The 27640-nt window shown below is 46.6% G+C and overlaps 1 protein-coding gene across 1 annotated transcript in view; it reads right to left on the bottom strand.

The window, feature by feature from the left end:
• The window catches only part of LOC116976540 (homeobox protein Meis1-like), a 143664-nt gene that overhangs the window by 71617 nt on the left and 44407 nt on the right, over positions 1-27640 (bottom strand). The window contains exon 3 of the mRNA XM_033026429.1: positions 9408-9484. Within this exon, the coding sequence (XP_032882320.1) occupies positions 9408-9484 (77 nt within the window). The remainder of the gene's footprint in view (positions 1-9407; positions 9485-27640) is intronic.

The raw sequence follows: 27640 nt of genomic DNA, 5'->3' as shown, positions 1-27640 counted from the left end.
TGACAATAAACTCTCTTGAATCTTGTCTCATAAGGGCCTGTCCCACTTACGCGACTTTTTCGGCGACTGCCGGCACCCGTCATAGGTCGCCGAACATTTTCATCATCTTGAAAATCCAGCGACGACCAGAAAGACGCTACGACTCTTTGGGCGACTGAGGAGACGACTCACGACCGTACAGGCGACATGTCGCGGGGTGAAGCCTCTATGGTCGTGAGTAGTCGCACAAAGAGTCGGAACTTGTTCTGGTCGCCGCTGGATTCTCAACGTTGAACATTTACAGCGACCTGCAACGACCTATGACGGGTGCCGACAGTCGCCGAAAAAATCGCGTAAGTGGGACAGGCCCTTTAGATGCGGAATGAAGGCACTTGGCCCATGGAATCAAACAAGCCGCACCAATTTGAAGGTCAGTGACTCCCAACGTTGACCTGTCAACTCTGCCAGATGTGGATCATGTAAAATACACGGCAAGGAATGGAGGAGTGAGTGTTAGTCCCATGGAGAGTGCTGGAGTAACTCAGTGGGTCAGGCAGCATCTGTGGAGAACATGGATAGGTGACGTTTCACAGAGTGCTGGAGTAACTCAGCGGGTCAGGCAGCATCTGTGGAGAACATGGATAGGTGACGTTTCACAGAGTGCTGGAGTAACTCAGCGGGTGCAGCAGCATCTATGGAGCTAAGGAAATAGGCAACGTTTCGGGCCGAAACCCTTCCGGGTTTCAGCCCGAAACGTTGCCTATTTCCAGAAGGGTTTCGGCCCAAAACTTTGCCTATTTCCTTAGCTCCACAGATGCTGCTGCACCATAACTCAGCGGGTCAGGCAGCATCTGTGGAGAACATGGATAGGTGACGTTTCACAGAGTGCTGGAGTAACTCAGCGGGTCAGGCAGCATCTGTGGAGAACATGGATAGGTGACGTTTCGGGTCTGACTTCTCCTGAAGAAAGTTCCCAACCTGAAGGGCCTGTTTCCACACTGAATCTCTAAACTCCAAACCTCTATATCAGGTCAACTCTTCAGCCGTTCCCCTGAAAATGATCACGAAACATCTGGGCGCAGACGCTGGTTTGATAAATGCTGGAACGTTTTATGCCAATCACAATTTCTAATTATGAGCCAAATTTATTCCAGTTAAACCTCCCTCCTCCCCCAGCGCATAAATGAAGGATTTTTTGAAAGGGAAACACTGCAGGCAGGGATCAGAGGTGTAATTTGAGTTTCAAAACTGACAACAACGTTCAACGTTCCCCCCAGGCTCCCAACACACTCCTCCTGTGAAACCAGGCCTAGTATTTGCGCAGGACAGAGTTTAAACGAAAGACAAACCAGCCCTGGATAGAGAGCGTAAGAAGGATCGTAAATTTTTCTCATCTCGGTCCTAAAGGATTTCCCCCTTATCCTTAAACTGTGACCCCTTGTCCTGGACTTCCCCAACATCGGGAACAATCTTCCTGCATCTAGCCTGTCCAACCCTTAAAGAATTTTGTAAGTTTCTATAAGATCCCCCCTCAATCTTCTAAATTCTAACGAGTATAAGCCGAGTCTATCCAGTCTTTCTTCATATGAAAGTCCTGACATCCCAGGAATCAGTCTGGTGAACCGTCTCTGCACTCCCTCTATGGCAATAATGTCCTTCCTCTGATTTGGAGACCAAAACTGTACGCAATACTCCAGGTGTGGTCTCACCAAGACCCTGTACAACTGCAGTAGAACCTCCCTGCTCAAATCCTTTTGCTATGAATGCTAACATACCATTTGCTTTCTTCACTGCCTGCTGCACCTGCATGCCTACTTTCAATGATTGGTGTACCATGACACCCAGGTCTCGTTGCATCTCCCCTTTTCCTAATCGGCCACCATTTAGATAATAGTCTACTTTCCTGTTTTTGCCACACATTTATCCACATTATACTGCATCTGCCAAACATTTGCCCACTCACCCAGCCTATCCAAGTCACCTTGCAGCCTCCTAGCATCCTCCTCACAGCTAACACTGCCCCCCAGCTTAGTGTCATCCGCAAACTTGGAGATGTTGCATTCAATTCCCTCGTCCAGATCATTAATATATATTGTAAATAGCTGGGGCCCCAGCACTGAGCCTTGCGGTACCCCACTAGTCACTGCCTGCCCTTCTGAAAAGGACCCGTTTACTCCTACTCTTTGCTTCCTGTCTGCCAGCCAGTTCTCTATCCACATCAATACTGAACCCCCAATACCGTGTGCTTTAAGTTTGTATACTAATCTCTTATGTGGGACCTTGTCGAAAGCCTTCTGAAAGTCCCGATATAACACATCCACTGGTTCTCCCTTATCCACTCTACTAGTTACATCCTCGAAAAATTCTATAAGATTCGTCAGACATGATTTACCTTTCGTAAATCCATGCTGACTTTGTCCAATGATTTCACCACTTTCCAAATATGATGCTATCCCATCTTTAATAACTGATTCTAGCAGTTTCCCCACTATCGACGTTAGACTAACTGGTCTGTAATTCCCCGTTTTCTCTCTCCCTCCCTTTTTAAAAAGTGGGGTTACATTAGCTACCCTCCAATCCTCAGGAACTACTTGAGAATCTAAAGAGTTTTGAAAAATTATCAGGAATGCATCCACTATTTCTTGGGCTACTTCCTTAAGTACTCTGGGATGCAGCCTATCTGGCCCTGGGGATTTATCGGCCTTTAATCCATTCAATTTACCTAACACCACTTCCCTGCTAACCTGGATTTCACTCAGTTCCTCCATCTATATTTGACCCGCGGTACCCTGCTATTTCCGGCAGATTATTTATGTCTTCCTTAGTGAAGACGGAACCAAAGTAGTTATTCAATTGGTCTGCCATGTCCTTGTTCCCCATGATAAATTCACCTGTTTCTGACTGCAAGGGACCTACATTTGTTTTAACTAATCTCTTTCTCTTCACATTGCCAGTCTATCTTGGCCTATTCACGTCTCATACCCTCAAAGTTACCTTTCTTTAAGTTCAGGACCCTTGTTTCTGAATTAACAATGTCACTCTCCATCCTAATGAAGAACTCAACCATATTATGGTCACTCTTGCCCAAGGGGCCACGCACAACAAGACTGCTAACTAACCCTTCCTCATTACTCAATACCCAGTCTAGAATAGCCTGCTCTCTCGTTGGTTCCTCTACATGTTGATTTAGATAACTATCCCGCATACATTTCAAGAAATCCTCTTCCTCAGCACCCCTGCCAATTTGATTCACCCAATCTATATGTAGATTGAAGTCACCCATTATAACTGTTTTACCTTTGTTGCACACATTTCTAATTTCCTGTTTGATACCATCTCCAACTTCACTACTACTGTTAGGTGGCCTGTACACAACTCCCACTAGCGTTTTCTGCCCCTTAGTGTTTCGCAGCTCTACCCATATCGATTCCACATCCTCCAAGCTAATGTCCTTCCTTTCTATTGCGTTAATCTGCTCTCTAACCAGCAACGCTACCCCACCTCCTTTCCCTTTCTGTCTATCCCTCCTGAATATTGAATATCCCTGGATGTTCAGCTCCCAGCCTTGGTCACCCTGGAGCCATGTCTCCGTGATCCCAACTATATCATAATAATTAATAACTATCTGCACATTCAACTCATCCACCTTATTATGAATACTCCTTGCATTGAGACACAAAGCCTTCAGGCTTGTTTTTACAAGGCACTTACCCCTTATACAATTATGTTGAAAAGTGGCCCTTTTTGATTTTTGCCCTGGAGTTGTCTGCCTGCCACTTTTACTTTTCACCTTGCTACCTATTATGGGGGAGTGTGTAGGATCAGTCTGAAGAAGGGTCTCGACCCGAAACGTCACCCATTCCTTCTCTCCAGAGATGCTGCCTGACCCGCTGAGTTACTCCAGCACTCTGTGAAACGTCACCTATCCATGTTCTCCACAGATGCTGCCTGACCCGCTGAGTTACTCCAGCACTCTGTGAAACGTCACCTATCCATGGTCTCCACAGATGCTGCCTGACCCGCTGAGTTACTCCAGCACTCTGTGAAATGTCACCTATCCATGTTCTCCACAGATGCTGCCTGACCCGCTGAGTTACTCCAGCACTCTGTGAACGTCACCTATCCATGTTCTCCACAGATGCTGCCTGACCCGCTGAGTTACTCCAGCACTCTGTGAAACGTCACCTATCCATGGTCTCCACAGATGCTGCCTGACCCGCTGAGTTACTCCAGCACTCTGTGAAATGTCACCTATCCATGTTCTCCACAGATGCTGCCTGACCCGCTGAGTTACTCCAGCACTCTGTGAAACGTCACCTATCCATGTTCTCCACAGATGCTGCCTGACCCGCTGAGTTACTCCAGCACTCTGTGAAACGTCACCTATCCATGTTCTCCACAGATGCTGCCTGACCCGCTGAGTTACTCCAGCACTCTGTGAAACGTCACCTATCCATGTTCTCTAGAGATGCTGCCTGACTATGGAAAGACATTCTTGCCGTAGAGGGAGTAGAGAGAAGGTTCACCAAACTGATTCCTGGGATGGCAGGACTTTCATATGAAGAAAGACTGGATAGACTCGGCTTGTACTCGCTAGAATTTAGAAGATTGAGGGGGGATCTTATAGAAACTTACAAAATTCTTAAGGGGTTGGACAGGCTAGATGCAGGAAGATTGTTCCCGATGTTGGGGAAGTCCAGAACAAGGGGTCACAGTTTAAGGATAAGGGGACCGAGATGAGAAAATCATTTTTTACACAGAGAGTGGTGAATCTGTGGAATTCTCTGCCACAGAAGGTAGTTGAGGCCACAGTTCATTGGCTATATTTAAGAGCGTGTTAGATGTGGCCCTTGTGGCTAAAGGGATCAGGGGGTATGGAGAGAAGGCAGGTATGGGATACTGGGTTGGATGATCAGCCATGATCATATTGAATGGCGGTGCAGGCTCGAAGGGCCGAATGGCCTACTCCTGCACCTATTTTCTATGTTTCTATGTCCCGCTGAGTTACTCCAGCACTCTGTGTCTCCTTTTGTCAACCAGCATCTGCAGTTCTGTGCTTCTACTGTGTTTGCAGATATTCCCGTTCAACCCGCAATGCAAATGTACGGGACGCAGAGTCAGGGTCAACAAGAGCCGTAATTATCTATGCATTTGCATTTCACGCATTCCCACAGTCTATGCTCACTGCCAATAATTTATGACTGATCTGCATCTCACTTGCACCTCAGCATTTTTTATTCAATCTCGGCCACGCAGACTTACGGCAACTGGTCATTAATAATACAACAATCTGCATGTGCCTTCACTGATGCTACAGCATGAAATGCCCTCCCGGAGAAGTGCATTTTCAGGAATTACTCAGAGGATCTGACGAACATCGCTCACCCAGCCAATATTTACTGCAATCATTCATCAGTTTCCCTTTTAGTTTCACTTACGTTACTACAGCAACTTGTTCAAGAAGGAACTGCAGATGCTGGAGAAATCCAAGGTAGACAACAATGCTGAAGAAACTCAGCGGGTGAGGCAGCATCTATGGAGCGAAGGAAATAGGCAACGTTTCGGGTTGAGACCCTTCTTCAGACTGATGTGGGGGTGGAGTTCCCATTATTCTCATTAACCAACCTGATCTCCCGGTGGCTCAGCACTTCAACTCCCCCTCCCATTCCGAATCAGACCTTTCTGTCCTGGGCCTCCTCCATGGCCAGAGTGAGTCCCACCGCAAATTGGAGGAGCAGCACCTCATATTTTGCTTGGGCAGTTTACACCCCAGCGGTATGAACATTGACTTCTCCAATTTCAGGTAGTCCCTGATTTCTTCCTCTTTCCCCTCCCCTTCCCAGCTCTCCCACAGCCCACTGTCTCCGCCTCTTCCTTTCTTCTTCCCGCCCCCCCCCCCCACATCAGTCTGAAGAAGTGTCTCGACCAGAAACGTCACCTATTCCTTCGCTCCATAGATGATGCCTCACCCGCTGAGTTTCTCCTGCATTTTTGTCCACAGCAATTTGTTTAGCGTTCAGAGTTTAGAGAGATATAGCGCGGAAACCGGCCCAGCGAGTCCGCACCGACCAGCGATCCCCGCACACTAACACTACCCTACACACACTAGGGACAATCCACATTTACACCAAGCCAATTAACCTACAAACCTGTACGTCTTTGGAGTGTGGGAGGAAACCGGAGATTCCCGAGAAAACCCACGCAGGTCACGGGGAGAACGTGCAAACTCCGTACAGACAGCGCCCGTAGTCGGGATCAATCCTGGGTCTCCAGCGCTTTAAATCAGCAACTCTATCACTGCGCCACCGGTAGTTTAAAGATACAGCACGGAAACAGGCCCTTCGGCCCAGCGTGTCCACGCCGACCAGCGATCACCTGTTCACACCAGTTCTATGTTATCCCACTTTCTCATCCACTCCCTACACACTAGGGGGCAACTCACAGAGGGTCGATTAACCTACACACCCGCACGTCTTTGGGACGTGGGAGGAAACCGGAGCACCTGTCTGTGTGGAGTTTGCACGTTCTCCATGTGGTCACGTGAGTTTCCTATGGGTGCTGCCTGACCCGCTGAGTTACTCCAGCACTCTGTGAAACGTCACCTATCCATGTTCTCCACAGATGCTGCCTGACCCGCTGAGTTACTCCAGCACTCTGTGAAACGTCACCTATCCATGATCTCCACAGATGCTGCCTGACCCGCTGAGTTACTCCAGCACTCTGTGAAACGTCACCTATCCATATTCTCCAAAGATGCTTCCTGACCCGCTGAAGCTCGTAATTGATAGGAGCAGAATTAGGCCATTCGGCCCATCAAGTCTACTCCACCATTCAATCATGGCTGATCTATCTCTCCCTCCTAACCCCATTCTCCTGCCTTCTCCCCATAACCCCCGGACTAATCGAGTATCTGTCAATCTCCACTTTAAAAATATCCAAATGATTACTCCAGCACTTTACGTTTAAGAAGGAACTGCAGATGCTGGATTTGTAGTAAATGCCTACTATGTTCTGTGTGCTGAAGCAAAGCAAGAATTTATTGGCCTATACAGGGACACATGACAATAAACTCACTTGACTTGACTTGAAATCGAAGGTAGACAAAAAATGCTGGAGAAACTCAGCGGGTGAGGCAGCATCTATGGAGCGAAGGAATAGGCGAGGTTTCGGGTCGAGACCCTTCTTCAGACACTTCATGTTAAATTAAGATATCTCTCTTCTATTATATTTTTATTCACATATATTAGAGTTTGTCTCCTTTTTGTTAAATAAGCTACAACGAACTGGTTCCATGTCTCTATGAATGAGTATCTTTCGGTCCCAATGTATTTTTCTTGGCATATTAAAGAGTTTGCCTCCACTGTTCAAAACGAGCTGGGAAAGAAGCCGTTCCTTGTTTCTATCAATTAAGATCTTTTGCTTTGCTGATATTTTTGTGTTTGCTGTTGATGACTTCTTTGGGGAATTGTCCTCCAGCGAGATGCAGGTGCTTTAACACACACACACACACAGCTGAGAAGATAAGGACACCAAGGCAGCCTGGGTTAACGAGTGTGTCATCGGATGTTCCTCCAATTCCCTTGCACATGTCAAGCACGGCACCACAAACTGCTTCAAGCCCTCTCTGCTCCACCATATCACTGCCATTCAGTGTTTAAAGTAAAGGGCCTGTCCCACATTCCCGAGTTACTCACGAATTCTCCCGAGTTTTCCCCTTGATTCAAACTCGGAGATGCCAGCCGTCGATACTCGGGGCTATTTTTTTCACTCGTGTACATTTTCCAACATGCGGAGAAACGTCCCGACTTACCCGATGCCCCGAGTACCTAGGGCTGGCATTACGAGTCGCTACGATATATCTACAGACTCCTACGGCTTCCTACGGACTCGCTACAGACATTCTCCGAGTTTGAATCAAGGGGAAAACTCGGGAGAATTTGTGAGGAACTCGGGAGAGTGGGACAGCCTCTTTAATCACAGCATGTCAACATAAGGTCATAAGTGGCAGGAACAGAATTAGGCCATTCGGCCCATCAGGTCTACTCCACCTTTCGATCATAGTAACAAACGAAAATAGGTGCAGGAGTAGGCCATTCGGCCCTTCGAGCCAGCACCGCCCTTCAATGTGAAAAAATAAACGTACACACTAGAGGCAGGAAACATGTTCCCGATGTTGGGGGAGTCCAGAACCAGGGGCCACAGTTTAAGAATAAGGGGTAAGCCATTTAGAACGGAGACGAGGAAACACTTTTTCACACAGAGAGTTGTGAGTCTGTGGAATTCTCTGCCTCAGATGGCGATGGAGGCCAGTTCTCTGGATACTTTCAAGAGAGAGCTAGATAGGGCTCTTAAAGATAGCGGAGTCAGGGGATATGGGGAGAAGGCAGGAACGGGGTACTGATTGTGGATGATCAGCCACGATCACATTGAATGGTGGTGCTGGCTCGAAGGGCCGAATGGCCTACTCCTGCACCTATTGTCTATTGTCTAACATGTTCATGGCTGATCATCCAGAATCAGTTCCCCCGTTCCTGCCTTCTCCCCATATCCCTTGATTCCGTTAGCCCTAAGAGCCAAATCTAACTCTCTCTTGAATACATCATGACTGATCTATCTCTCCCTCCTAACCCCATTCTCCTGCCTTCTCCCCATAACCCCTGACACCCGCACTAATCAAGAATCTATCTATCTCTGCCTTAAAAATATCCACTGACTTGGCCTCCACAGCCGTCTGTGGCAAAGAATTCCACAGATTCACCACCATCATCTTCCTTGGCCAACGCGATAGAGAAAACAAAACATTCTTTAAGTTATCATTCCTGTTTTAAAAAAAAGAAGATTTAACCTTATTACTTTATTGCACGTGCCTTCATTAACCATATAAACCATATAACCATATAACAATTACAGCACTGAAACAGGCCCTTCGGCCCAACTTATATAACCATATAACCATATAACAATTACAGCACGGAAACAGGCCAACTCGGCCCTTCTAGTCCGTGCCGAACACTTACTCTCACCTAGTCCCATCTACCTGCACTCAGACCATAACCCTCCATTCCTTTCCCGTCCATATACCTATTCAATTTATTTTTAAATGATAAAATCGAACCTGCCTCCTCCACCACTTCCACTGGAAGCTCATTCCACACAGCCACCACTCTCTGAGTAAAGAAGTTCCCCCTCAGTTTACCCCTAAACTTCTGTCCCTTAATTCTCAAATCATGTCCTCTTGATTAAATCATGATTGAAGTGCAGGCTGACTGCGAGAATACACAAGTAGGCCGAGCGTGTGGAAAGGCAGAAGTCACCATTGTATCTAGAGGGAATGCTCTTTGCTGGAGTCGCTTGGGGGAATGGCTTGCGGTGATCCACCAGGGGACACCTCTGGCGTCTGTGCGTGTAAACAGAGTCAGGCTACGTACCAGTTGTTGACTTGCAGAATAGTTAATCCCGTATCTTGAGCCAGTTGCTTCTTCTGCTCTTCTGAAGGGTACGGATGCTGGAAGGCAGAGGGACGCAACGTTAGAGACAAACGACCGGCGAAGAGCTACTCGCGCGTGCGGGCCGTGAAAAAAAACGCATCACATTGAAATGAGTTCATTAATTATCGGAAGCCGAGGCAGTGTAGTCTCTCCTAAGTGTTAGTGGGATCTGAAATCATCCTAATTAATGAGAGAAAAATGGCAAGCCAATTATGAAGTGAAGTGTAGAAACAGCTCCATTCATTAAAATTCTCGCTGTTCCTGCTAACTCAACTTTATGAGAACACTGGGCTGCCAAATTGACAGAGTACCATAAAAATAATTAGTTTGAGAAGGAACAGCAGATGCTGGAACAATCGAAGGTAGACAAAAATGCTGGAGAAACTCAGCGTGTGAGGCAGCATCTATGGAGCGAAGGAATGGGTGACGTTTCGGGTCGAGACCCGTAAGGGTCTCGACCCGAAACGTCACCCATTCCTTCGCTCCATAGATGCTGTCTCACCCGCTGAGTTTCTCCAGCATTTTTAAGGGTCTCGACCCGAAACGTCACCCATTCCTTCGCTCCATAGATGCTGCCTCACCCGCTGAGTTTCTCCAACATATAAAAACAATTAGTATCTGCATCCCATTTTTTATCGAGGTCTGAGATACTGTAAAATTCTGATTTCTTTCAAAACAATTGTCCAACTCCACGAGGCATGCGATGTTCAAGAATTTGATGCAAAGGCTTATTTCTGTAGAGAAATAGGTGCCAGTATGCGTATATGTCACGTTGTTACTTGCGGGCAGAGCACCAAGGCATATTCCTTGTATGTGAACACACTTGGCTAATAAACATATTCATTATTATCATTATGAACTGTCCACATATTGTGCATCAATCGAGTTTTTAACTTTTTATACATGATGGTCAACTTACCATGGCACAAAATAATATGGACACAATCTATGGTGAAACTTTTCAAATAGTAACCAAATCAACCTCGATTCCATCGCATTACCACACCAGGTGAAGATTAATTTCTTCCACCCAACCTTTGTGTTGAATTTATGGCATAGATATTATTTTATTTATTGGATTCATGGTATTTTGGAATTTACAGTGTGAGGAAGGGTCCTGAACTGAAACGTCACCTATCCATGTTCTCCACAGATGCTGCCTGACCCGCTGAGTTACTCCAGCACTCTGTGAAACCTCACCTATCCATGTTCTCCACAGATGCTGCCTGACCCGCTGAGTTATGGTGCAGCAGCATCTGTGGAGCTAAGGAAATAGGCAACGTTTCGGGCCGAAACCCTTCTGGAAATAGGCAACGTTTCGGGGCGAAACCCTTCCGGGTTTCGGCCCAAAACGTTGCCTATTTCCTTAGCTCCATAGATGCTGCTGCACCCGCTGAGTTACTCCAGCACTCTGTGAAACGTCACCTATCCATGTTCTCCACAGATGCTGCCTGACTCGCTGAGTTACTCCAGCACTCTGTGTCTTGTTTTGTATTGAATTGTTGGGTATTGCATTGCACATTATATTTAGAGACACAGTCATACAGCATGGAAACAGGCCCTTCAGCCCAATTCGCCCATGCTGACCAAGATGACCCATCTAAGTTAGTCCCATTTAAATCTATATGGAACAATTGAACATTATCCTACAATTCAATGAGTTACTCCAGCATTTTGTGTCTTCATTCAAAGCACAGACTGGGTAGAAGAAATTAATCTAACTTGAATTGTCGGGAATTCTTGGCATTATGTACTAAAGATCTTTATTGTAAAAGTGACCAAACTTATGGTCTTACTGTAAAATAAAATGAAAGTAGTTCATTAATACAGACATTGTTATATTTCCAGAACACGACAACATCAGGGCAGGTCCGTGGATTGGAAGTGTTCAGATGGTCATGGGTCAAACTCAGGCAACAGCCACTAGTTTAGATAGGGGCATCTTGGTTAGCTTCATAAGATCATAATTGATAGGAGCAGAGTTAGGCCAATTGGCCCATCAGGTCTACTCCACCATTCAATCAAGGCTGATCTATCTCTCCCTCCAAACCCCATTCTGCTGCCTTCTCCCCGCACTAATCAAGACTATATCTCTATCTATCTATCTATCTATCTATCTATCTATCTATCTATCTATCTATCTATCTATCTATCTATCTATCTATCTATCTATCTATCTATCTATCTATCTATCTATCTATCTATCTATCTATCTATCTATCTATCTATCTATCTATCTATCTATCTCTGCCTTAAATACATAATTGACTTGGCTTCCACAGACTTGTGTGGCAAAGAATAGCACAGATTAGCCACCAAGTTGGGCCGAATGGTCGGTCTGTTTCCACATTGTATGATTCTATGACCTCATATCCTTTGAACATGCCGCCTATTTACATATAATTGGCACCTTACAGGCACCTTTTAGGATAATGCAGCAATAATATACATGGCATGAATCGCTTTTGAAGTTTAGTCGTCGCTGGTGTAGAATAGGAAGCAATGTAGCAAATGTTCCCACAGCTGTTTTACATAAACAGCAATGTGATAATGGTCAGGTTCTCTAATTTGTTAATGGAGATGAAAGGATAAGCGCTAGCCAAGGCACTTGGCCCTTCTTCAAAGTAACACACTGATCTTCAGCATCCACGTGGTAGAACGGGCTGGACCTCACTAACATCCCATCCAACAGTAGTGGTGAAAAACACAAAGTGCTGGAGGAACTCAGCGGGCCTTCATCTTTCATGTTCTCCACAGATGCTGCCTGACCCGCTGAGTTACTCCAGCACTCTGTGAAACGTCACCTATCCATGTTCTCCACAGATGCTGCCTGACCCGCTGAGTTACTCCAGCACTCTGTGAAACGTCACCTATCCATGTTCTCCACAGATGCTGCCTGACCCGCTGAGTTACTCCAGCACTCTGTGAAACGTCACCTATCCATGTTCTCCACAGATGCTGTCTGACCCGCTGAGTCACTCCAGCACTCTGTGAAACGTCACCTATCCATGTTCTCCACAGATGCTGCCTGACCCGCTGAGTTACTCCAGCACTCTGTGAAACGTCACCTATCCATGTTCTCCACAGATGCTGCCTGACCCGCTGTGTTATGGTGCAGCAGCATCTGTGGAGCTAAGGAAATAGGCAACGTTTCAAGCCGAAACCCTTCTGGAAATAGGCAACGTTTTGGGCCGAAACCCGGAAGGGTTTCGGCCCGAAACGTTGCCTATTTCCTTAGCTCCATAGATGCTGCTGCACCCGCTGAGTTACTCCAGCACTCTGTGAAACGTCTCCTATCCATGTTCTCCACATTTTCTCCACATTTTCACTGAGGGCCATAGTGTGACCTGCGTTACACCAATATTCAAGTCATAGTGTGGTACAGTGTGGAAACAGGCCCTTCGGCCCAACTTGCCCACACCGGCCAACGTGCCCCAGCTACACTAGTCCCACCTGCCTGCGTTTGGCCCATATCCCTCCAAACCTGTCCTATCCATGTACCTGTCTAAATGTTTATTAAACATTGGGATAGCCCCAGCCTCAACTACCTCCTCTGGCAGCTTGTTCCATACACCCACCACCCTTTGTGTGAAAATGTTACCCCTCAGATTCCTATTAAATCTTTACCCCTTCACCTAACGCCAATGTCCTCTGGTCCTCGATTCTCCTACACTGATCATCTCTGTCCCCTCTCACCCTGGCCACAAACTCTTTAAATCACTTCCCTCTGGAAGGCGACTCCGGACTGTCAAAGCTGCCACAGCCAGACATAAAAACAGTTTTTATCCACGAGTAGTTGCTCTACTCAACAGCCAAAATCTGTAGCCTCCCTTTGATCTGGTATTTTGTTGGTTCACATGCTTGATCAATGGTGTTTTATCATTAATGTTTTATTATTATTAATGTTTAGTGTTTTCCGTGTCATTCGTAACTGTCACTGTATGTCATGTTGTTACTTGTGGGCGGAGCACCAAGGCAAATTCCTTGTATGTGAATACTTGGCCAATAAAATTAGTTACTAGATCTATTCCTCTCGTGACTTTATACACATAAACACAGGCAGACATACCCCTATATTCACCTATACACATGTTGCAGGAAAGAACTGCAGATGCTGGTTTAAGTGGAAGATAGACACAAAAAGCTGTGTCTAACACCTCCAGAGACGCTTGTCTGACCCACTGACCCATTAACCCAATGCGGCACTGGTACATTTTGACCAGTCAACTCAGGAGCCATAACATGAGAGCCCAGCACTCTCCCCTTCACCTGTCATGTGGCCGCGCTTCTAGAAACATGGAAACATAGAAAATAGGTGCAGGAGGAGGCCATTCGGCCCTTCGAGCCAGCACCGCCATTCATTATGATCATGGCTGATCGTCCCCAATCAATAACCCGTGCCTGCCTTCTCCCCATATCCCTTGACTCCACTAGCCCCTAGAGCTCTATCCAACACTCTCTTAAATCCATCCAGTGACCTGGCCTCCACTGCCCTCTGTGGCAGGGAATTCCACAAATTCACAACTCTCGGGGTGAAAATGTTTTTTCCCACCTCAGTCTTAAATGACCTCCCCTTTATTCTAAGACTATGTGTGGCCCCTGGTTCTGGACTTGGCCAACATTGGGAACATTTTTCCTGCATCTAGCTTGTCCAATCCTTTTATAATTTTATATGTTTCTATAAGATCCACCCCATCATCCTTCTAAACTCCAATGAATACAAGCCTAGTCTTTTCAATCTTTCCTCATATGACAGTCCCGCCATCCCGGGGATCAATCTCGTGAACAGCTTCTGAAATAGCTTGTGTACTGCATCTGTTCAGACCAACATAACCACTCTTTATACCCACGCCACCCTCAAGTGTAAGAGACGCGATCAAGAAATTTATGGGCTGTTAAAAATAAGTAGCCATGTGATGGGAAACGGCAGAGGCTGTCAATAGAGTGTTCAGGAGGAGAGTGGAGAGAAGACGTGTTAGGAAAGAACGTTTTATGGGCCTGTCCCACTTAGGTGAATTTTCAGCGGACTGCAGGCGACAGTCAAGTTATCGGCGGTAGACAAAAATGCTGGAGGAACTCAGCGGGTGAGGCAGCATCTATAGAGGGAAGGAATCGGTGACGTTTCGGGTCGAGACCCTTCAATCATGGCTGATCTATCTCTCCCTCTCAACCCTATTCTCCTGCCTTCTCCCCGTAACCCCTGACACCCGTACTAATCAAGAAACTATCTATCTCTGCCTTAAAAATATCCACTGACTTGGCCTCCACAGCCGTCTGTGGCAAAGAATTCCACAGATTCACCACCCTCTGACTAAAGAAATTTCTCCTCATCTCATTCCTAATAGAAACATAGAAACACAGAAAATAGGTGCAGGAGTAGGCCATTCGGCCCTTCGAGCCTGCACCGCCATTCAATATGATCATGGCTGATCATCCAACGCAGTATCCTATACCTGCCTTCTCTCCATACCCCCTGATCCCTTTAGTCACAAGGGCCACATCTAACTCCCTCTTAAATATAGCCAATGAACTGTGGCCTCAACTACCTTCTGTGGCAGAGAATTCCACAGATTCACCACTCTCTGTGTGAAAAATGTTTTTCTCATCTCGGTCCTAAAAGAATTCCCCCTTATCCTCAAGCTGTGACCCCTTGTTCTGGACTTCCCCAACATCGGGAACAATCTTCCTGCATCTAGCCTGTCCAACCCCCTTAAGAATGTTGTAAGTTTCTATAAGATCCCCCCTCAACCTTCTAAATTCTAGCAAACATCCTTTAATTCTGAGACTATGAACTCTGGTCCTAGACTCTCCCACTAGTTTTTATCCATTTTATCATTCTGTTTATTTTAGTGTTGTACAGGGAGCCAAATGCATTGGAATTTCGTTTAGAATTGCATATATCGATGTATTTCTAAATGACAATAACGTTTTGATTGATTGATACAGGCCCAGTGCCGTCAAACGCTCATAGAACGAACGTTAACCCACTCATTCCTGGGATCATTCTTGTAAAAACCTCCTCTGGACCCTCTCCAGAACCAGCACATCCTTCCTCAGATATGGGGCCCAAAATTGCTCACCATATTCCAAATGCAACCTGACCAGCGCCTTATAGAGCCTCAGCATTACATCCCTGTGTTTGTATACAAGCCCTCTTGAAATAAATGCTAGCGTTGAGTTTGCTTTCTTTGCTACCGATTCGACTTGCAGATTAACTTTTTGGGAATCCTGCACCAGCGCTCCCAAGTCCCTTTGCATCTCCGGTTTCTGGATTCTCTCCCCATTTAGAAAATAGTCTACGCCTTTATTCCTATGACCAAGATGCACGACTCCACAGTTTGCTACACTGTATTCCATCTGCCATTTCTCTGCCCACTCTCCCAACCTGTCCAAGTCCTTCTGCAGAGTCCCTGCTTTCCCTGCACTACCTGCCCCTCCACCTATTTCCGTATCCTCCGCAAACGCGGCCACAAAGCCTTCAATCCCCTCGTCCAATTCATTCACTTTTTGGGAATCCAAGCACCGTCAGGCGCTCCCGAGTCCGATTCCTGGATTCCCTCCACCATTCACATTCACATCCATGTTCCTGTTTCTCGAGTAGAACGGGAGAGGCAGCGATCAATTTCTCCGCTTCTTGTTTCCATGATCTCATACGACTGGAGATCGCAGGATACCGAGGCTTTCCTGTTCCCAGTAAAATAGAGTGCTTCTGTACACTAGCCTGGCTCAAGAAAACAGAAACTTAAAACAAAATCTCTTACATGTGTAAAAAAAACCCCCTCATAATCAGTGAAAATTGCAATCCAAATAGACCGGGTTAAAAGGCCATCTTTGGTGGTAAAGTATCTGTTTATATACATTGTCTCCAATGGTATTTAAGGAATTCCAGATTAACACATTAAACTTTTTTTATGGTGCCAACTGGTGAACCAAGTATTCATTAAACAGCTAGGCAGTCGCCCCTTGCTGTGTGAGTAGAAGGTGCCCTGTGGATTGAACACTGTTAAACCTTTTACACTGCCAACATTATCACTCTGACAGCAGCATTAAAATTAAAGTGTGCTTTGCACCCAACTTAAAACCAGCTCCTAACGAGACTTGCGTTTTGACCGAAGGCAGACACAAAAAACTCTGGAGCAATTCAGGCAGCATCTCCGGAGAGAAGGAATAGGTGACGTTTCAGGTCGGGACTTGAAGGGGCCTGTCCTACTTAACCATATAACCATATAACAATTACAGCACGGAAACAGGCCATCTCGGCCCTTCTAGTCCCTGCCTAACACTTATTCTCCCCTAGTCCCATCTACCTGCGCTCAGACCATAACCCTCCATTCCTTTCCCGTCCATATAACTATCCAATTTATTTTTAAATGATAAAATCGAACCTGCCTCCACCACTTCCACTGGAAGCTCATTCCACACAGCTACCACTTTCTGAGTAAAGAAGTTCCCCCTCATGTTACCCCTAAACTTCAGTCCCTTAATTCTCAAACCATGTCCTCTTGTTTGAATCTTCCCTACTCTCAGTGGGAAAAGCTTATCCACGTCAACACTGTCTATCCCTCTCATCATTTTAAAGACCTCTATCAAGTCCCCCCTTAACCTTCTGCGCTCCAGAGAATAAAGACCTATCTTGTTCAACCTTTCTCTGTAACTTAGTTGCTGAAATCCAGGCAACATTCTAGTAAATCTCCTCTGTACTCTCTCTATTTTGTTGACACTTGCCGGTTTTTTTTCGCCAACTGCCGGCGTTGTATCAGTGTCACCTAAATATTTTGAACGTTACAAATTCCAGCAGCGACAAATGTTGCGACACTTGGAAAAGCGCCGCGCGTCAATACGTTGTCACGCCGCGAATTTTTCGGTGACCTGATGCGTCAGTCGATGATGCCGCCAGTCGCCGAAAGAAAAAACACGGCAAGTGGGACAGGTCCTTCACTGAAACATGTGCCTATTCACGGGAATTTAGAAGGATCAGAGGGGATCTTACAGAAACATATACAATTCTTAAAGGATTGGACAGGCTAGATGCAGGAAAAATGTTCCCTAATGTTGGGGGAGTCCAGAACCAGGGGTCACGCAGTTTAAGAATAAGGGGTCGGCCATTTAGGACTGAGATGAGGAAACACGTTTTCACCCAGAGAGTTGTGAATCTGAGGAATTCGCTGCCACAGAAGGCAGTGGAGGCCAATTCACTAAATGCATTCAAGAGAGAGTTAGATTTAGCTCTTAGGGCTAACGGAATCAAGGGATATGGGGGAAAAGCAGGAACGGGGTACTGATTGGGGGTGATTAGCCATGATCATATTGAATGCCAGTGCTGGCTCGAAGGGCCGAATGGCCTACTCCTGCATCGATTGTCTATGGTACTATGACCCTTCTTCAGATTGAGAATGCAGATGAAATTACTTCAGCTTTTGGCCATATATAGTACTGAAGCCAATGCCAAAACAGAGAACACAGCACAGGAACTGGACTAACATCAATCTGACTTTGCTGGCTTTACCTTGCAGTACACATTATTCCCATTATCCTGTATCTGTACACTGTGGATGGCTTGATTGTAATCATGTATATAGTCTTTCTGCTGACTGGTTTAGCAAGCAACATAAAGATTTTTCACTGTACCTCAGTACACGTGACAATAAACTAAACTAAATTCTTATCTGCCTGCACATGTCCATGCACCTATCTAAATGCCTCTTACATTCCACTATAGTATCAGCCTCCACCACTGCTGCTGTTCCACAAGGAGGGATTCAATCAGTCGTCTTTAACATTGCATAGAGTCATAGAGTGATACAGTGTGGAAACAGGCCCTTCGGCCCAACTTGCCCACACCGGCCAACATGTCCCAGCTACACTAGTCCCACCTGCCTGCGTTTGGTCCATATCCCTCCAAACCTGTCCTATCCATGTACCTGTCTAAATGTTTCTTAAACATTGGGATAGCCCCAGCCTCAACTACCTCCTCTGGCAGCTTGTTCCATACACCCACCACCCTCTGTGTGAAAATGTTACCCCTCAGATTCCTATTAAATCTTTTCCCCTTCACCTCACGCCAATGTCCTCTGGTCCTCGATTCCCCTACACTGATCATCTCTGACTCCTCTCACCCTGGCCACAAACTCTTTGAATCACTTCCCTCTGGAAGGCGACTCCGGACTGTCAAAGCTGCCACAGCCAGACATAAAAACAGTTTTTATCCACGAGTAGTTGCTCTACTCAACAGCCAAAAATCTGTAGCCTCCCTTTGATCTGGTATTTTGTTGGTTCACATGCTTGATCAATGGTGTTTTATCATCAATGTTTTATTATTATTAATGTTTAGTGTTTTCTGAGTCATTCGTAACTGTCACTGTATGTCATGTTGTTACGTGGGTGGAGCACCAAGACAAATTCCTTGTATGTGAATACTTGGCCAATAAAGTTACTTACTTACTTACATGTCCCAGCTACACTAGTCCTACCTGCCTGCGCTTTTTCCATATCCCTCCAAACCTGTCCTATCCATGTACCTATATACATGGGATATGTATATATCTTAAACATTGGGATAGTCCCAGCCTCAATTACCTCCTCTGGCAGCTTGTTCCATACACCCACCACCCTTTGTATGAAAAAAGTTACCCCTCAGATGCCTATTAAATCTTTCCCCCTTCACCTTAAACCTATGTCCTCTGGGCCTTGATTCACCTACTCTGGGCAAGAGACTCTGTGCATCTACCCGATCTATTCCTCTCATGATTTTATACACCTCTATAAGATCACCCCTCATCCTCCTGTGCTCCAAGGAATAGAGACCCAGCCTGCTCAACCTGTCCCTGTAGCTCACACCCTCTAGTCCTGGCAACATCTTTGTTAATTTTCTCCGCACCCAGATCACTCATAAATATATGTGTCGGAAGGAACTGCAGACTAGGCTTGTATTCACTGGAGTTTAGAAGGATGAGGGGCTATCTTATAGAAACATATAAAATTATAAAAGGACTGGACAAGCTAGATGCAGGAAAAATGTTCCCAATGTAGGGCGAGTCCAGAACCAGGGGCCACAGTCTTAGAGTAAAGGGGAGGTCATTTAAGACTGAGGTGAGAAAAAACCTTTTCACCCAGAGAGTTGTGAATTTGTGGAATTCCCTGCCACAGAGGGCAGTGGAGGCCAAGTCACTGGATGGATTTAAGAGAGAGTTAGATAGAGCTCTAGGGGCTAGTGGAGTCAAGGGATATGGGGAGAAGGCAGGCACGGGTTATTGATAGGGGACGATCAGCCATGATCACAATGAATGGCGGTGCTGGCTCGAAGGGCCGAATGGCCTCCTCCTGAACCTATTTTCTATGTTTCTATGTTTCTATGCAGGTTTACACTGGAAGATAGACACAAAATGCTGGAGTCCAGAGACATGTTGGGAGTCCAAAAATTGACCAAAAAGTTTTTCCAATGGAAATGATAGTTTTCTTTCATGATATTTCAATTTTAATAAATGGTATCGGACTTCTCAATGAAGGAATTAAACCCACTGAGATCTGTTGAGGAACAGTCAAGAATCCAAACATAGCTGAAATCGTATCAGCGCAATGGAACGGATTAAAAAAAAAATAACTGAAGGATCACATTCTTCTGAAAACCCTTTTTTCTTGGCTCCTAATTCATTGATTGTAAAAAGCATCCAAATTAATTTGCCGGTAATGGTTTTTTATCCTCACGGTGGTTGGGGGGGGGGGGGGGGGGAATAGATAAATCCTCCTTGTTTATTATTCAAAAACGGTTCTCAACTCTGTTGCTCTTCATGTGATTTGATTTTTAGGTAATTGGTGTAAACTGCGTCTGATTTGATATGCTAAAGTATAATTGATATGTAGCCTGTAGCTACTAAGATTCAAGAATCATGTCTCCATTCGAAAATGGGAAATATTCGCTGTTTCATTTTGAAAGCACTGGATTGGTCAAGGGGCCTGAATTAGAGTAAATGCCAGAATAACATGCCCTTGCTAAAAATAACATTGAGTGTTCCAGGAGACCTGACTCTCTATGGTTTAATGGAACTGGCTGCAGCTGATTTGGTCGCTAATACGTTGCCTGGTGCCGATCAGTGTGACTTTTGAATTCGGAGAGAATGAGAGAGGAAAAATAATAATAATTGGTCTAATCACATGAAAACCACCAGTATCCTGCCTCCCCCCCCCCCCCCCCCCCCCCCCCTGTACACGAGCACGATATCAAGGGGGAAAGGAATACATGGTTTCTTGGGGAATAATACTCGCTCCAGGGTCGATGAAAGTGAACGCTTGTCACTGAAGTTAGAAGATGTGAATGATTAATTGTCCCAGATAGGAACCCATGACTTTGCAACAAAACCGAGTTGCCAGAGGCTAGCTGGTTACACAAACACTCCAGTTGCTGCTGCTCTCCCACCCACAGGTTCAGCCGAGTCCGCACGCTGTCCCATTGAGTTACTCCAGCGTTTTGTGTCTGACTTCATTAGCGTGCCACGCAGTTGGCGCGCGAAGATTTCGCACATCGCAAAATCCTGCGACGCCGCGCGTCTCCGCCTATGTCATCGCGCACCATGCGCGCGTAATGTGCACCGCGCGCACGTCACGTGCGTGTCACGGTGCCCGCGTCGTGCGTCATGACGCATAAACGATGTTGCATAAATTACCTGCAAATGACGGCCAAGTGGGACAGGCCCTTTAAGGTTATGAGTCTGTCCCACTTAGGCAACTCTTCAGGCGACTGCCAGGGACCAGTTTTAATGGAAGTCACCAATGACAGCACCTACCACAACCGGCGGTTGAAAATTTTGCGGCAATCGTTATTGTGGCCCAAAAAAAATCGCCCATAAAAGAGTCTTAACTTGGCCTCTGTTTATTTACCCTGCTGCCTGAAACAATCCCTTGAAGCCCTGTCCCACGGTACGAGTTCATTCCAAGAGCTCTCCCGAGTTTAAAAAAAAAATCAAACTCGTGGTAAGCACGGAGAATGAACGTAGCGGGTACGTCGGAGCTCGGGGACGTCTCTTAGCGGCTCGTAACGCTAACGGCAGGTACTCGGGAAGACTCGCTAACGGCAGGTAAGCACGGGAAGACTCGTGAGGATTTTTCAACATGTTGAAAAATGTCCTCGAGAGCCCCGAGTACCGACGAGCGGCCATTACCGTAAATCTCCGAGTTGGAATCAGGGCAAACTCGGGGAGAGCTCTTGGAATGAACTCGTACCGTGGGACAGCAGGGCTATTACACGCAGTCAGTCCCAGCTGCCTAAATATTGAGCGCCGATATTTGCAGTCAAATAGACTTCAATCAGCATCGTGGTCTCAGCATCACAGGGTAGGTTTCTGCTTCTAACAGCCAGTGTGTGTGTGCTGACTTGGACCCGGCTTTGGCGAGCGTGCATTAGCTTTCAAACCACTATCTCTTAAAAGCTTCATTATTTGCAAACAATCGATGGGCTGGGGAATTTGAGAGGAGATGCTGGCTGGACCGCTGGGAGTAGCTGCAATGCATTAGCGGGACAAACAAAATTAACTACAGATCTTACAATACAAATTAATGATTGGGACGATGCAGAGATGCCGGGGTAATGTTGCGGTCGTGTTAGGAGTGCTCCTTATTTGATCTGCTTTAACACCTCAAGGTCCAGTAACTAGCCATTAAAGAGCGATGATGTGCAGAGTGCCTCCTTCAGTGTAGAGATACAGCGCGGAAACAGGCCCTTCGGCCCACCGAGCCCGCGCCGACTGGCGATCCCCGCACACTAACACTACCTTACACACACTAGGGACAATTTACATTTACACCAAGCCAATTAACCTACAAACCTGCACGTCTAAGTTTTGGTCCCCTAATTTGAGGAAGGACATTCTTGCTATTGAGGGAGTGCAGCGTAGGTTTACAAAGTTAATTCCCGGGATGGCGGGATTGTCACATGTTGATAGATTGGAGCGGTTGGGCTTGTACACTCTGGAGTTTAGAAGGATGAGAGGGTATCTCATTGAAACATATAAGATTATTAAGGGTTTGGACACGCTAGAGGCAGGAAACATGTTCCCGATGTTGGGGGAGTCCAGAACCAGGGGCCACAGTTTAAGAATAAGGGGTAAGCCATTTAGAACGGAGACGAGGAAACACTTTCTCACACAGAGAGTTGTGAGTCTGTGGAATTCTCTGCCTCAGAGGGCGGTGGAGGCCAGTTCTCTGGATACTTTCAAGAGAGAGCTAGATAGGGCTCTTAAAGATAGCAGAGTCAGGGGATATGGGGAGAAGGCAGGAATGGGGTACTGATTGGGGATGATCAGCCATGATCACATTGAATGGCGGTGCTGGCTCGAAGGGCTGAATGGCCTCCTCCTGCACCTATTGTCTATTGTCTATTGCCTTTGGAGTGTGGGAGGAAACGGAAGATTGCGGAGAAAACCCACGCAGGTCACGGGGAGAACGTACAAACTCCGTACAGACAGCACCCGTAGTTGGGATCGAACCCGGGTCTCTGGCGCTGTGAGGCAGCAACTCTTGGCTCCCACTACAAGTGCAGCTCGAGGAGACTCGATGGACTGGAGGTTTATTCTTGTAACGCTCTCCAGTTTGAGTAGATTATACTATACATAAATACATAGTCACGGTGGCGCAGCGGGTAGAGTTGCTGCCTCACAGCGCCGGAGACCCGGGTTCCATCCCGACTACGGGTCCTGTCTGTACGGAGTTTGTACGAGCCAGCACCGCCATTCAATGTGATCATGGCTGATCATCCCCAATCAGTACCCCGTTCTTGATTTCTCCCCATATCCCCTGACTCCGCCATCTTTAAGAGCCCTATCTAACATAGAAACATAGAAAATAGGTGCAGGAGTAGGCCATTCGGCCCTTCGAGCCTGCACCGCCATTCAATATGATCATGGCTGATCATCCAACTCAGTATCCTGTACCTGCCTTCTCTCCATACCCCCTGATCCCTTTAGCCACAAGGGCCACATCTACCTCCCTCTTAAATATAGCCAATGAACTGTGGCCTCAACTACCTTCTGTGGCAGAGAATTCCACAGATAAACACTAACGCTAGATAGCTCTGGAGAGAGTCTAGGACCAGAAGTCACAGCCTCAGAACAAAAGGACGTTCCATCAGCCAGGAGGAGAAGAGGGATTTCTTGAGTCAGAGGCTGGTGAATCTGTAGAATTCATTGCCACAGACATATTTTAAGGCAAAGATAGATAGATTCTTGATTAGTATGGGTGTCGGGGGTTACAGGGAAAAGGCAGGAGAATGGGGTTAGGGAGAGATAGATCAGCCATGATTGAATGGCAGAGTAGACTTGATGGGCCGAATGGCCTAATCCTGCTCTGAGAACTTGTAAACGTTAGTTTTTTTAGTTTAGTTTAGAGATACAGTGCGGAAACAGGCCCTTCGGCCCACCGAGTCCGTGCCGACCAGCGATCCCCGCACACTAACTCCATCCTAAACACACACTCGGGACAATTTACATTTACACCAAGCCAATTAATTTACGAACCTGTACGTCTTTGGAGTGTGGGAGGAAACCGGCGCACCCGGAGAAAACCCACGCAGGTCACGGGGAGAACGTGCAAACTCCGTACAGCCAGCACCGGTTATTGATAGGGGCCTGCCTTCTCCCCATATCCCTTGACTCCACTAGCCCCTAGAGCTCTATCTAACTCTCTCTTAAATCCATCCAGTGACTTGGCCTCCACTGCCCTCTGTGGCAGGAAATTCCATAAATTCACAACTCTCTGGGTGAAAAACTTTTTTCTCACCTCAGTCTTAAATGACCTCCCCTTTATTCTAAAACTGTGTGGCCCCTGGTTCTGGACTCGCCCAACATTGGGAACATTTTTCCTGCATCTAGCTTGTCCAGTCCTTTTATAATTTTATATGTTTCTATAAGATATCCCCTCATCCTTCTAAACTCCAGTGAATACAAGCCTAGTCTTTAACGCTGGGAGACATCTTGTGTTGGTGTCAGTTCAGTTTATTGTCAGGGGTTCCGCAAAACCCACGTCGGTCACGGGGAGAAGGTTAGAGACTGGCTTGGAGATGCAGCACGGAAAGAGGCCCTTCGGCCCACCAAGTCCGTCCCGACCAGCGATCCCCACACATTAACACTGTCCTCGCTAGAATTTAGAAGATTGAGGGGGGTTCTTATAGAAACTTGCAAAATTCTTAAGGGGTTGGACAGGCTAGGTGCAGGAAGATTGTTCCCGATGTTGGGGAAGTCCAGAACAAGGGGCCACAGTTTAAGGATAAGGGGGAAATCTTTTAGGACCGAGATGAGAAAAACATTTTTTACACAGAGAGCGGTGAATCTCTGGAATTCTCTGCCACAGAAGGTAGTTGAGGCCAGTTCATTGGCTATATTTAAGAGGGAGTTAGATGTGGCCCTTGTGGCTAAAGGGATCAGGGAGTATGGAGAGAAGGCAGGTACAGGATACTGAGTTGGATGATCAGCCATGATCATATTGAATGGCGGTGCAGGCTCGAAGGGCCGAATGGCCTCTACTCCTGCACCTATTGTCTATGTTTCTATGTCCTACACACACTAGTTTATACATTTTTACACCAAGCCAATTAAACTGCAAACCTGCAAACGTCTTTGGAGTGTGGGAGGAAACCGAAGTTGTCGGAGAAAACCCACGCAGGTCACGGGGAGAACGTGCAAACTCCGTACAGACAGCACCCGTAGTCGGGATGGAACCCGGTGTCTCTGGGGCTGTGAGGCAGCAACTCTACCGCTGTGCCACCACAGGCATTTATGCTTTGTGCAATATTTAATCCTGTTCCTTTTAGCCTTTTGCCGGTGCCGACTGCTGATGCTGCTGCTGCTGCTCTGCATGGGATGTGCGCAAACTGCAAATATTGGAGAACTGAAGCATCGAGGTTAACAATTTAGCAATAAAATATTATGATTAGGATATGCTAATACGACAAAGGTCCTTTGATTGTCATATCAAAGTGGTGGGAAGCTTGGCATCAAGTGCATCCAGTGATCAAAGAGGCCAACTCATTGCAATCATTATCACAGGCAGCTGGGCGGGCGGGCGCGGAGCTGGCACTTTAGCTTGCTAAATAAAATATCCTGAGGTTATAAATGCTTCTGTTTCCTTGCCGAGCTCACTCTCAGTCCCACATATACGAGGCATGTTCTTTGTTTCGCGTTGATTTAAGCTAATCACAGGGCGGGCTCGGGTGGCGGAGCGGTAGAGTGGCTTCCTCACAGCGCCAGAGACCCGGCTTCAATCCCGACTGTCTGTACGGAGTTTGCACGTTCTCCCCGTGACCTGCGTGGGTTTTCCTCCGAGATCTTCGGTTTCCTCCCACACTCCAAAGACGTGCAAGTTTGTAGGTTAATTGGCTTTGGTATAAATGTATATAAATCCATGTTCTCCACAGATGCTGCCTGACCCGCTGAATTAATCCAGCACTCTGTGAAACGTCACCTATCCATGTTCTCCACAGATGCTGCCTGACCCGCTGAGTTATGGTGCAGCAGCATCTGTGGAGCTAAGGAAATAGGCAACGTTTCGGGCCGAAACCCTTCTGGAAATAGGCAACGTTTCGGGCCGAAACCCTTCCGGGTTTCGGCACGAAACGTTGCCTATTTCCTTAGCTCCATAGATGCTGCTGCACCCGCTGAGTTACTCCAGCACTCTGTGAAACGTCACCTATCCATGTTCTCCACAGATGCTGCCTGACCCGCTGAGTTACTCCAGCAAATTGCTTAGACGCTCAGGATTCCAGCATTTGGTGTCAGAACTTTACCGAGATGCAACTTTAATAAAAACAGTTTTGGGGAGGGAAAGATTACAAGAATGTCATGGAACAGCATAAAATCAAAGGTAGCGGAGAACAAATGAAGACCGGTGGTTGGTGTCAGAGGCAGAGGCCTGTACTCGCTGCAGTTCAGAAGAACGAGGGAGGACCTCATTGAAACTTCCCGAACAGTGAAAGGCTTGGATAGAGTGGGTGTGGAGAGGATGTTTCCACTAGTGGGAGAGTCTAGGACCAGAGGTCACAGCTTCAGATTTAAAGGATGTTCCTTTAGGAAGGAGATGAGGAGGAATTTCTTTAGTCAGAGGGTGGTGAATCTGTGGAATTCTTTGCCACAGACGGCTGTGGAGGCCAAGTCAGTGGATATATTTAAGGCAGAGATAGATAGATTATTGATTAGTACGGGTGTCAGGGGTTATGGGGAGAAGGCAGGAGAATGGGGTTAGGAGGGAGAGATAGATCAGGCATGATTGAATGGCGGAGTAGACTTGATGGGCCGAATGGCCTAATTCTGCTCCTATCCCTTATGAACGTGAAATACAGCAAGTGTTTCCCTTCTGGCAAATGGGCAAATGTTAACATTAGAGTCATAGAGCGATACAGTGTGGAAACAGGCCCTTCAGCCCAACTTGCCCACACTGGCCAACATGTCCCAGCTACACTAGTCCCATCTCATAGAGTCACAGTGTGATACAGTGTGGAAACAGGCCCTTCAGCCCAACTTGCCCACACCGGCCAACATGTCCCAGCTACACTAGTCCCATCTCATAGAGTCACAGTGTGATACAGTGTGGAAACAGGCCCTTCAGCCCAACTTGCCCATACCGGCCAACAATGTCCCAGTTACACTAGTCAAAGATTGATATAGTGTGGAAACAGGCCCTTCGGCCCAACTTGCCCACACCAGCCAACGTCCCAGCTACACTAGTCCCACCTGCCCGCGTTTGGCCCATATCCTTCCAAACCTGTCCTATCCATGTTCCTATCTAACTGTTTCTTACTTGTTACTGATAGAGAATTACTGATAGCCACGAGTACAATATGGAGTTGAGGGAAGAGCTGGGAAAGGTGGAAAAATCAACTTTGCTTCAAACCGGGAATGGCAAACAACAAACTTGTGCAAGGCCAAGATAACTGCGGTTAGTCCTCACACTGGTGCAGTCTGTGGGAGCTTGGTCCGAGCTTGTCACGCTACGCCGCTATTTCTGAAATGTCCTTTGGTGAATAACAAGAGGCGGAGAGATTCCCCCTGACTAGCAATGATGGGAAACAAAGGCAGCTAAGTACTGGTGGAACATTTCCAACCCTCACTATCTTAATGATACTCCTTGTCCAAATCTACTCCTTTCATCAGTTTTTCCACCACAGTCTGCGAAATGTGGATGCCAGGACAATG

The sequence above is a fragment of the Amblyraja radiata genome, chromosome 8 (assembly GCF_010909765.2).
Source record: "Amblyraja radiata isolate CabotCenter1 chromosome 8, sAmbRad1.1.pri, whole genome shotgun sequence".
NCBI lineage: Eukaryota > Metazoa > Chordata > Chondrichthyes > Rajiformes > Rajidae > Amblyraja > Amblyraja radiata.
This window is presented reverse-complemented; position numbering and strand designations above follow the sequence as displayed.